Source organism: Patiria miniata, unplaced genomic scaffold, assembly GCF_015706575.1.
Source record: "Patiria miniata isolate m_02_andy unplaced genomic scaffold, ASM1570657v1 HiC_scaffold_4, whole genome shotgun sequence".
Classification (NCBI taxonomy): Eukaryota; Metazoa; Echinodermata; class Asteroidea; order Valvatida; family Asterinidae; genus Patiria; species Patiria miniata.
The window spans coordinates 1280720-1293119 of record NW_024037071.1 but is presented as its reverse complement, the minus strand read 5'-3'; the positions used below and the strand labels follow the sequence as shown (position 1 = coordinate 1293119).

Here is a 12400-nt window from a genome sequence, read left to right as displayed (position 1 = left end):
AGTTCATCAATCCCCCCAAAAATCTGCAATGTAGACAGGTTTTTTTCTCCGGACATTTAGGCCTCCGAAAATCATGGGGGGGGGGGGGGGTGCGTTGATTGCATGCAGTATTTCGAAGATCTCTAAAAATGGATGCCGCTGCTTTGTTGTTCTAAGTTTTACCGACATTCTTAGCCTGCCGATAATACCCACCTCAGGGCAGAGTCATAGCGGGGTCGGGGGCCGTGTTGCACAGTTTCAAATTGCAACCGGCGACAGATTTTATGAGAGCGAGCCGGGAGGGGGGAGGGGGAGGGGGGAGGGGGGGGGAGGGGGGAGGGGGGGGGGGGGGGGGGGGGGGGGGGAGGGGGGGGAGCGCGAAGGGGCCGGCGACATCATCGAAAAAGCGAGTCACGTCAGTCGGCAGCGCCGAGAGCGCAACCTACTGTCCGAGAGCGTCCCATAATGGCCCGCTTAACGGTGCAAGACCCCAATGATAAATGGCCCCACTTCAGAAAGTCAGGAAATATACTCACAATTTACCCTCCAAGGTGTTCGAGACACACATCAAGCTTAAAGCATGGTCTTTCTTTAACTTGATGAATTTTTGGAGAAATTTCCACCCGAATATAATCATCCCTTAAAATATAGTCCTGAAGCCCATCGCCATTTTGAAAAACGGTGCCCACACTCCATTGCAAAAGAGAACGCTTTTAGGGCCCAATTTCATCCAAATTGTACAGAAATACAAGCTCACGTTCCAGTGCACGGCTCCCATCCTCATACGAATCCTCAAGTTCATGGCCCACAGTGTGCTCACTGAATAATCATGAGGGCATCCTGGGCATGTAAATCGTGATTCGGCCGGGGTAGGCAATTTCGGACCGATTTACTGGCCTGTACCTACAATCCTGGCCAAATCTCACTCGGCCCCCACCCTCGCGATCCCCCCGGCCCCCCGTTCAATTTTGACTCTTATTGCGCGGTGTGTGCTCCATCAGATGGGGAGAACATTGACCGGGGGAGCGGGGGAGTGGGTGACCGTGGCAGGCTCAAGAAGTGTCCCAACCATTTTGGCCGGGATTTTACTCCCCCCAAAAATGTTGGCTTTAGAATCACGCCTGAGCAAAGTTGCGAGAGGGGCGTGGGGAACCTCATCCCCTGGCAAATGCCTGGGGGAAATATCCTCTGTTAGAGACCATAATCTCCGTTGTGCAAGGCAGACGGAATATTACCTAAAGAGAAAGAGACAGTTTTTCCCCCAAGGATAAACTGTCCCGGGAGGCACAATATCATAGACAAACCAGGCAAAGTTGTCCGGGGACAGAATATCTTGGGGGGGGGGACCACAGAATCTCCGTCCACATCAGTCTTGTTTTTTACTCAAAATCCGATAACAGCCCTCCCAATTATTCAAGGGAAGAGAAATCCAAGATGAAGGTTGAATAACTTGATTTTTTTTCTAGAAAAAGCACATGAAACAAAAAGAAACTCACATCGTAATTTTCCCCAAGCGATTATTCTTCGTATAAAGTAACTTTCAAAAAATATACAACATTATAGGTAGGCATAATGCATGTAATAATGTTGAACCTATAGTTGGCATACAATAATGTTGAACAACTTAATTAAAACCAAAATTATTTTTTAATGAGCTGCATGGTTATTCAAGCTGCATTCATGTAACAAATACTTTAAACTTCAAAGGAAAAAAATATCGAAGCTGCCAAAGCAAGAACTATGGCGATGTGGGTAACGTCTAAAATAGTTATAAGCAATAGTAAAATCCACCCATTACCGTATTCTATACTTAAATCTAAAATATTGGTTTAAACAGCAAAATCTGTGCAATAAGCAGCCAAATGTAGTATAGTTATCAGGCACTCCGCATTCATGATCACATTTTACATTTTATACGGCGTGTAATATTCCATGGCGGAATAATTCCTCATGTACGTTAACACTTTTTGAAATGTATTCAACGACACTCAATATGCGTTTCTACGATCTAATCAATGATGAATTAGACCAAAATAAACTAAGGATTACAGCAAAAGTATAATAGTTTGTTAATTAAACGGATAAATTGTACTATACTGGTTTAATCTAACGTTTGAATACTAGTAAATAAAATGCAAATGAATATAGATACACCAAAAATGATCAAAGCTAATGGATAATAATGTATATAGGCCCTATAATATATGGGCCATCAGTAATAAAATGAAAGACATTAAAACTTATTTACCTTACAAAAGCATTTAATACTCTCGTAATTTCTGCTAAAACTACAGAATTATGAATCGCCAAAAAAAATTACTTAAACGATCTATATATATTTCAGAAAGTTTTACACTCTTATACATCAGATAACATTTAGCTGTTTTTAAATGGAATGTCTAATGCCTAGTACTGTGTTTAATGTGCATTGTGACTGTCTTTCGAAAATGAAATTAAAAAAAGTAAAACTGAGTTCTTTAGAAAAATTAGCAAGAATGCAAGATTCCATTAACATTAACTAAGGAATGTTTCAATTATTAAGCTATCAGTAATCTAACCAGCTGCTAATAGTCCATTGTCGTATAGGCACTACGCGTATTTCAGGAACAGTCGCAATGTAGTGTGCGTGTCATCTCTAATACAGGACGACGAGCAAAATGTCAAAAACTGTTCAATGTGATAGGGCCAAATTTTGACCAGTTTAATTACTTTGAAGTTGACTTATCCAACTGCAAAATTGAATCCATTCAAAGTAATCAACAAAATAAACCAATCATATATTTTTGGAGGAATTGGAAAATGGAGTTGAAGGGGTCATTTTGGGCGGAAATTATCAATACACTCGTATTGCAAATTTCATGATGGCACCCCACCCCATTCGAAATGGTGTAGCGATGCCCGTACCTGGAGAGAGACAATTTATTCTAGGACTGTCGGGGGGGGGGGGGGGGGGGGGGGGGGGGGGGGGGGGGGGGGACACCGAATCTCCATCCACACCATTTTACATTTTAAAAGCTTGTAATATTCCATGGCGGAATAATTCCTCATGTACGTTTACACTTTTTGAAATTTATTCAACGACACTCAATATGCATTTCTATGACCTAATCAATGATGAATTAGACCAAAATAAACTAAGGATTACAGCAAAAGTAGCCTATAATAGTTTGTTAATTAAACGGATAAAACGTACCGATACATGTATATTATTGTACTGGTTTAATCTAACGTTTGAATACTAGTAAAATGTATAAAATGCAAATGAATATAGAAACACCAAAAATGATCTAAGCTAATGGAAATAATGTAGGCCCCATGGGCCAACTTAATGAAATGAAAGACATTAAAACTTATATACGTTACAAAAGCATTTTATACTCTCGTTATATCTTTGAAAGTTACTGCACTCAAAGTTATGATTTGCCAAAAACGAATTACTTAAACGATCTATTTCAGAATGTTTTACACTCTTATACCTCAGATAACATTATTTTAGCTGTTTTTAAATGGAATGTCTAATGCCTAGTACTGTGTATAATGTGCATTGTGATTGACTTTCGAAATTAGAATTTACAAATAGTAAAACTGAGTTCTTAACAAAAAAATTAGCATGAATGCAAGATTCCATTAACATTAACTAAGGAATGTTTCAATTATAAAGCTATCAGTAATCTAACCAGCTGCTAATAGTAAAACTGAATTCTTCACCGTGAAGAAAATGCTAATAGTCCATTCTCGTAAGCACTACTCGTATTGCAGGAACAGTCGCAATGTAGTATGTGTGACTTCTCTAATACATGGCATCCTATTCAGTGTAAATATAAAAAAAAGTCACGTACAGTTTTGTTAAGGAGATCAAATTAAGAAGGTACAATGGGCTCTGTGAAGAAAGTGAAATAATTGATGGGAGATTTGTTCAGCCAACTCTAGGTATACTCATTATGTTGTGCTTACCGTTTCGTCGGCCGTGTCCTGAGTCTCCACCCCGGCCGTCATGTAAGGCAGAGTGACGTCACGTTGGCGTACTGCTGGCCCCCGTGGGAGAACACTTCTCTGGTAACCGGTGGGGTTACCCTGGTAAAATAAAACGGTAAATAAATGAAGTCAATCTGGACCCCGAGTATAGAACAAAAACCCTGACTAAAAGAGATGAAGCCTTAGAAACAGAATTTAATGCCACTGTCATCACCAAATATCGATTTTGCTGATGAAAATCTCTATGGAGTAGGTGTGCTGAGTTTTTAGACATCGTCGTCCTTCTTTGCAACGACCACATCGTTGAGAATAAAGCTGAGAATAGATTGTTTGTACCACGCAGAAATAAGTTAATGTTTTTCTTTGATTGCTTACAATAGTTGACTCTCAGCTGCTAAGTTTGGCTCAGGCAGTTTAAGTGAAGTAAAAAAATTGAATTATTTATATGATAATTCTCTGACAAACAAGTCCTATTTTTTGTCTACTTTAGTTGGCTCACCGTTGGATAGTATGTATTCCCAGCCTCCATCCCACTGAACTCGTAGGGCCGCCCATGGTGAGGTCGGCTGATAGGACCCTGAGTATGCATCACAAATAAGGTGTCAAAAAGAACAAGGAGCTGAAATCTTGGCCACAAGTCAATGGAAATGAGATGATACTTTGTTGCAGCATTCTAATGAACAGTTTAGTGGTCTAAAGAAATTGAATTAATTAAAATAGTGTTAATTCTAGCATAACAGTTTTTGTACGCAGTACAAGATCTTGAACTGCGCTCTTGAGTTGAGACCTTTGGACAAGTCCATACCATCCAGACAGTCTGGATGGCAACTGTAAGCGTCACAAACAAAGAGACCGAAATATTAAAGCTGCTTTCTCTAAGACGGAGTAAATTAACCTAATCAGGTTAAAGTTTATACGTCATCGAATTTGAGCTTAATAGCTCAGGTGGTAGGTCACATGTATTATGGTCGCAGGTTCAAAACCCCCAGCTCCAGTCAATTTCCTTGCACGACTTTTAAATTCTATATTACCGAATTGACTCACCGGTGGATTGTTCGCATTGAGAGCATCCATCCCGGTCGACATGGGAGGCAGATAAATGCCACGTTGGCTGAATGGGCCCTAAACAACACAAAAGAAGCCACAGACAAAAAAAAAAAAAGCCGGTAATCAAATTATACGTCTTTGAGTTCTACCTACAATTTCCAGTTTTAACTATACTTAGTTAACTCACCATTGGATTGTTCATATTCCCAGCCTCATTCGCGTTGGACACTGAAGGCGCAGTAGCGTCGGGTTGGCCGACCGGAACCTAAGCATTGAAGACAACGTTACAAATAATGAGGCGAGGTCTACGTCACAGAGTGGCATAATCACACGATACGTCCTTCAATTCCATCAACAACTCCCTTTCTAGTACCTATTTGACTCACCATTGGAATGTTCCGAGCCTCAAGCCCAGTAGCTACGTATGGCAGGCTCAGGTCTTGATTTACTGTCTGGTTCATGGTCTCCGCAAGACGATTCATCCTCGCTTCATCCTCCTCATTGAAACCTTCAGAGGACTCCTGATCAGCAGAGTTACCGTAGTTCGTGCGACCGCGACTGGCTCTCGGAGGTATCAGCGCGTTGTTATATGGAAGACCCTTCGGATGCGTACGTCTCAACAGACAAACTATACCAAGAATTATGCCCACCGTGGCCAGGAGTACCACAAGAAGTCCAAGACTTATGAGAACGATGTCAAGAGTTGATAAACCACCTAAAGAGGGACAGGAAAAGGTGAGACAAGTCATAATCATCATCTGGAGGTAATATTCAAAACATAATTTGAAAGCTTTTGCCTTTAATGTGAGTACATTATGCTTGGAATTACAGGTCAAAATGGTGCCATTAAAAAAAGTAACCAGCAGCAACTGCATGTCAAGTTTAAACCAACAGCAGCGACTCAACTGCCTTGGCAAGAACGTGGGGAAGACAGCAAGTGAGTTGATCAAAATCATTGCTCTACATCAAGCGGCACTAATGGAGGAAGCTAAAGGGTGACCATACTAAGAGCACACTCCTAGCCTGATCAACAGGGCTGTCACCCAACTCCACCCCAGACATGGGCGTCGCGAGGGGGGGGGGGCAAGGGGGGCACTTGCCCCCCCCCCCTCTGGAAAAGCCAAAAAAAAAAAAAAAAAAAAAAGGAAGAAAAAAAAAGAAAGGAAAAGAGGCGCGAAGACAAAGTGGTGTAAATTTAATGAGTTGGGGGGGGGGGGGCAAAATGTCCCTGCCCCCCTCTAAAACTGATAAATTGAGAATGTGTTGAGAAATACAAGCATTTTTTGGCAAAAAAAATGTTTTGCCCCCCTCTAGAAAAAATCCTGGCGACGCCCATGACCCCAGATCCGCAAGCCCAGGTAAGCAAAATTATCTGTGTAGTCTTGTGACGTGAGTGACCAGACCCGATTCAAGAGCGGTAATTTTAATATAAATTTTGATATCTATTTGATAAAGAGATATTTTTAAGGGTATACTCGGATCAGATAGGAATATGCTGTACATCAACTACATGCTATAATTTTATGCCTACATGTTTGAACAAACATGCAGAAGATTTCTGGCCCCTCCCCGTTTTGTTCTGTACCCCTTTTCGGCACTGTCTGCGATACTTTTCTGTCATCAACAACTGTCAAGAGAAGCACAATCATCTTGGCTGTTTTAATACACCCAAGAAGTCATTTGCCTCATGTTAAAACTGTCAAATTGGTTACACCTCTATGTTCTGACACCCCTATGTTCCGACTGCACATATTCCTATTCCTAACCCTAACCCTAACCGGGAGTAACACAATCTAGGTTGTCGGAACATAGGGTGTCGGAACATAGAGCAGTCACCGTCAAATTGAGTGAAATGCAAGGCTTTCAGTTACCTTCAACCGGTGGTACTGTCACACGGATGTCCACTATCGGTGTGTCAGATATCGGTGTGTTAGGTATCGGTGCGTTAGATAACGGCGTCTCGCATCGCTCACCCGTAAATTCAGCCAGACAGCTGCAGGACAAAATAAGGTGATATTATTCAGAGTCATGGAGAACGGAATAGGTTGCAACTTGGATAGGGATACGACTGTTTCAATTCCAAAGTTACAGAAAGGGCACAAACAGTTACAAAATTACCTGCATACGAAGATGGACCCAGGACTGGAATCGGACGCAACGCAGGTGCCGCCATTCTGACAGTAGTCTGGTGCACACTCTGTTAAAGAGAAATAATGTAAAAATTTATGGCGTTACGGAATTGTGACGTTAAGGTTTATTAGTCCATGTTAGAATTTTGCGTGGTACTGAAGACATTGTTTTGCTTTAGTGGGTGAACCAATGGGGCGTAAAATGTCAGTAAATGTTGCAAAAGACTGTCTAATTCCTGGCCTAGGAAACTACCTAGTTTATTATCAACCACCAGCAGTGGTAGTACAATGTGTACATGGAACATGAACCCATTTGTTTTTATTTTTGAAGTATTTTGTTCACGAATATGATACAGTCGAATCTCGTTAGTACAAACTCTGTTAATACAAAATTCTGGTTATAACAAACATAAAGCCTTGGTCCCGACTGTGCATTTATGTGCACAATGAATGGGACTGATGTTCCTCTTAATACAAAATTCTGATATAACAAACAATTTGGCTAGGTCCGAACGAGTTTGTATTAACGAGACTCGACTACATGCATGAAATGGTTCTCTGAATGTAGATCAGGAAATGAGACTGTGAAAAAAAATCACAGCTTTATTGAATGAATATTGACTCATTTTCCCTGCTCTTATATACGCAACATTTTCACTGCATCTCTTCCACTTCTCTGACAATTCGGTAAACAGAAATATGTTAACAAATATTGTTTCCTTTTAGGTGGCACACTGAAGCCGGAGCAAGCATTATCACGCTTTTTAGTAGGAATGCCTGCTTGTTGATTTGAGGAACCAGACGTTTTATAAAGCAGAGTTTTGGTAAAAGTACGCGACGATAAACAAACAGTTGACATGTACCTATGCACGTTGATCCTGATTGATAGAATCCCGTGTTGCATGGACAGTTATACGTCCCAGGTAAGTTGACGCAGATGGAGTTGGCTATGTGACTACACGGGGAATCTGCACACTCGTCGATATCTAGTGGTAACATGGTATAACATTTAGGATTTAAAAGTAGTACATGTATTCGGAATAAAACAATTTTGAATTGTTCTTGTTTATGCTCAACACCGTGATAGGCGAGTGGGGATTGTATTACAGTGTTATAATGTATAATGTTGGCCCTATAATAATTTATAATCTATAATTAAAGGGAGATGAAGTATTCAACTTTGGAAACCTTGTTATCCATTGAGTTTTTCTTAGTGGTATTGTGTTCCTTCCTCGAAAGTCGAAACGAATAAAGATAAGATTTTTTTTTTCAGGAAGAGTATAAAACCAGTAGCGAATCTAGGGGTGAGGGTTTAGGGAGGGCGGTTGCAAACCTCACTAATGTAACGATATGGGCCAAAAAAAAAATAAAAAATGGAATGCTAAAGTTCCGAAATTTATTTTCAAATTTCCTTAGCATGTATAGGAGAAAGCATCGTAGATTTTACAATTTTCCGAGGCCATGCCCCCGGGGGCCCGGACCCCTAGCAGCACGGTTTCACTCAACCCCCATTTCCAAAGCTAGATCCGCCCCTGATAACTATGTGCGCGGAGTGATTTCATGACGAGTTCTTCAAATCCTGAATAGGAGGACATAGGACGAATCACTCCCGTGTAGGAACTACATTTTTCTCCAACAAATCTGCGATGCACCTGTTTGCCAGCTGTGTTTTTATACAACTTTGCACAAAAGGGCCGAGACACAAATAAAATTCCCAAGGAAACTTGGAGGTAACCAAATATACTACAAGTTAAAGGAACCTTTCGCAAAGAACTATTCATGAAAAATCTCCCAGAAAAATAGGCCTACTGTGTGACGGCCCTAGAACAATATCCATTTCATGTGTGAGTCCCAGCTCGCATCCCCAAAGAAAAAGTAACCGTTATTTCTTGATGACATTGTAAGGAAAAGATATTTAGAGGATCTCTCACCAACACACTGTTTTGTTGCATTCGCCACATATCCAGGCAGACATTGGCACGTGTAGCCACCGTCGGTGTTAACGCACTCAGAAACTGATGCATCACACGTGTCCAGACTTGGAGAACACTCGTTTATATCTGGAAAAACAAAAGGAAATGGGTCTTAAAACATCTCTTCACTTAACGATGCCGACTAGCCTTCGCTTGCATGGGCGTCGCCAGGATTTTTTCTAGAGGGGGGCAAAAAAATTGTTGGCCAAAAAATGCTTGTATTTCTCAACACATTCTCGATTTATCAGTTTTAGAGGGGGGCAGGGACATTTTGCCCTCCCCCAAACTCATTAAATTTACACCACTTTGTCTTTGCGCCTTTTTTTTTTTTTTCTTTTCTTGTTTTTTTTTTTTTTTGCTTTTCCAGGCTTGCCCCCCCCCTGTGCCCCCCTTGCCCCCCCCTTGCGACGCCCATGTTCGCTTGTAAACATTCTCTAAAACTTTTTACTCAAAAATATTATCAAGAAAGCTATTGAGAACTAAATTTACCAGTATGAGAGACTATGTAGGTCTAAAGACACAAACAAAAAAGCCCCCCCCCAAGAAAAAAAGTTGCACAAATCCAGGCAAAATTGATTCCAGAGTTTAAAGAACAAAATTACGAGAGAAAAAACCCAAATGTCCCTGCTATTTCATTCTAACTAAGAAGGATAATTAAGAAACACACCGTTAGTCAAAATAAATGCTTAAATGATTTACCCAAGCAGTCTCGTTGATTGTTATCTAGAGTGTAGCCAGAACCGCAATCGCACTGGTAACCGCCCTCAGTGTTTCTACAAGTGGCTCTGGGATCACAGTTATGCGTAGACGAAGTGCATTCATCAATATCTGAAACACAGCATCACGGTATTACAATTGTTGTTAATGTTGAACTAGAATCCATCCATTGTATGGACCTGGCTTTCTAAGAGAGATTTTGTGTCATAGAGAAGATGAACGTTTGACTACTTTTTGGAGGGGAGGGGTCGAAGGGTCGACTAGGGGAGGTGAGTGAAGTTGGTGTATAGTTGTTCTGTGCATGCATTCTTCACTGTAAAAACACCTAGTAAGTTTGACTAGAAAACAGTCAAACGTACATCCAGCTGACTACAGCTAGGGTCAGCTGGGTGCATATTTGACCGTTTTCTTGTCAAATTTAACTACAGGGTTAGTAAAAAAATGAAACCCGAATGGTGCCCCTATTTTTTTTAAGGACGTTCTATGTAGCGCTTTCCACATCCAAGATGTAAAAGCCCAATTTTTAAGCTTTCTTTTAGAAAAGGGATCATTCAAATCACTCATGTACCTTTCAAGTTATAGAATTTTGAACACGAACAGAGTTTTAAGGTACGTGATATTTCAATAAATGAAACCATGTCGTATCATAAAAATGATATCAGAATAAATGAAGTCTCCGGGGTAGTTAAGTAGAAGGCAGGACAAGACTATAAACTCTTGAGATTATAAAACATGTTGTTTTAACATTGGAAGCAGAAAGTGTTTAAATAAAGGTCATGATAAGTGCCAGTGATCATGGTGATGAGTGTGTTCTGATGTGTTTTTTATATGTGAAGTGTCTTCGTTTTGCTCAAATATCGCTCACATTTACTGCATGTGATCCGTGGACAAAATATTATAAAAATGTATTTGCGTTTATAAGTTTATAACTGGAAAAGTACATGAGCGATTTGAATGATTCTGTTATTAAATGAAAGCTTACAACTTTGGCTTTTATACATCTTAGATCTTGAACTCGCTAGATGCAGAAATTCTTCAAAAATAGCAGGCGCCATTTGGGTTTCCTTTTTTTTCTGCTACTCACCCTGCAGAGTTTTTTTCACCAATAACCCCAGTTTGATTCCTGCCAGAATTATCATGCATGTGTATCGTTTCGGTTTTGCGGTAACACCATGTGGTAATAACTACTGCTTAGAAGATATTAGTTCTGAGAAGAACTTGTCCTGCTTATTATCAACTTGCTAAGTAGTTTTTTGTTCTGTTTAGAACAGTCCTGCTGTAAGTTCTAAAAGAACTTGTCTTTGGTCTCAACGTTTCGACTAGCCTGCTCTAGTCATCGTCAGGAGACTGAAGAAAGTTGGAGATGCTACTCATAGAGAGCAGGACTAGAGCAGGCTAGTCGAAACGTTGAGACCAAAGACAAGTTCTTTTAGAACTTACAGCAGGACTGTTCTAAACAGAACAAAAAAACTACTTAGCAAGTTGATAATAAGCAGGACAAGTTCTTCTCAGAACTAATATCTTCTAAGCAGTAGTTATTACCACATGGTGTTACCGCAAAACCAAAACGATACCGATACCCCACCATGCAAAGCCTCAAATCTTATATCATGCATGTGGTTTAGACTTTTCAGTTCCTACTTGAATGCATGGCTCAACTTTGAATTATGTTATCCATGGTTCTTTACCTAACATTTTAATCGATGTCTCCTCTTCATAAAAAAATGGGACCAATGGAGAACACCGCTCAAACATAATCTGGGTACCCGGGAAGGATTACACAAATAATCATAATTTCTTACCTTCGCAGACTGTTGGGTCATTTGTGCTCTCGTATCCCGAGAAGCAGAGACAGGTATTTACATCGTCTCTCCTGATGCAGAATGCATTGGTGCAGCTTGCGCTCGAGCATGGCATGTCGGCTGAAACATGACGAAAACGTGTGAAGTATATGCATCAGCACTACCGAAGATACTTTTTATTCGATTTATTTTAACTAGTGCAGTGCCCGTCTAAAATGTGCATGTTCGGGAAACGCAAATTGCTTTGCCGCTGGTATAGGTTGCATACTTGCAGAGTTTTGGAGAACTGCTCGTGCAAACAACGCACACGATTCAATGGTGTTGGTTTCACAGGTTGAACGCACACTTACGTCAAAGTTTGTGCCAAGTGCGAAGTTCGACCACCTACAATGGTCGCTCAGTCGACTGCAAAAATAATGTGCCCGTGGTACATACAAAAACATGGTATGCTGCCACGTTTGCCTCCGAAAATACTGTTTTTTGCAGCTTTTTCGAGAACCGCTCATCCAAACCACTTCAAACTTGGCACTGCACATTCTGTGGCCCTGAGCAATACACCCGCCGATTTTCAACTTCATACGGTGCCCGGTTCTGGAGATAATCAACGGACAGACAGACAGACAGAGATTCCTGGAATTATAGTAAGGATATTGTGTTTTAATGAATAAATTGGTCATGGATTGACACGTTCTAACAAAGTGATTTTCTGTACAAAGTCATAGAGCAACTTTACAGCGATTATCGACTGTATTTTTTTTTAGCAGAAAGATTGAATTAA

The 12400-nt window shown here is 40.6% G+C and overlaps 1 protein-coding gene across 1 annotated transcript in view; it reads right to left on the bottom strand.

The window, feature by feature from the left end:
- Window positions 1-3876: 3876 nt before the first annotated feature.
- The window catches only part of LOC119740045, an 88113-nt gene continuing 79589 nt past the window's right edge, over window positions 3877-12400 (bottom strand). The window contains exons 118-128 of the mRNA XM_038215246.1: window positions 11623-11742; window positions 9803-9931; window positions 9062-9190; window positions 7994-8116; window positions 7120-7198; window positions 6873-6994; window positions 5388-5716; window positions 5189-5266; window positions 4999-5076; window positions 4454-4531; window positions 3877-4053 (exon numbers count right to left, since the gene is read on the bottom strand). Coding sequence (XP_038071174.1) covers window positions 3919-4053; window positions 4454-4531; window positions 4999-5076; window positions 5189-5266; window positions 5388-5716; window positions 6873-6994; window positions 7120-7198; window positions 7994-8116; window positions 9062-9190; window positions 9803-9931; window positions 11623-11742 — 1400 coding nt within the window. The 3' untranslated portion in view covers window positions 3877-3918. The remainder of the gene's footprint in view (window positions 4054-4453; window positions 4532-4998; window positions 5077-5188; window positions 5267-5387; window positions 5717-6872; window positions 6995-7119; window positions 7199-7993; window positions 8117-9061; window positions 9191-9802; window positions 9932-11622; window positions 11743-12400) is intronic.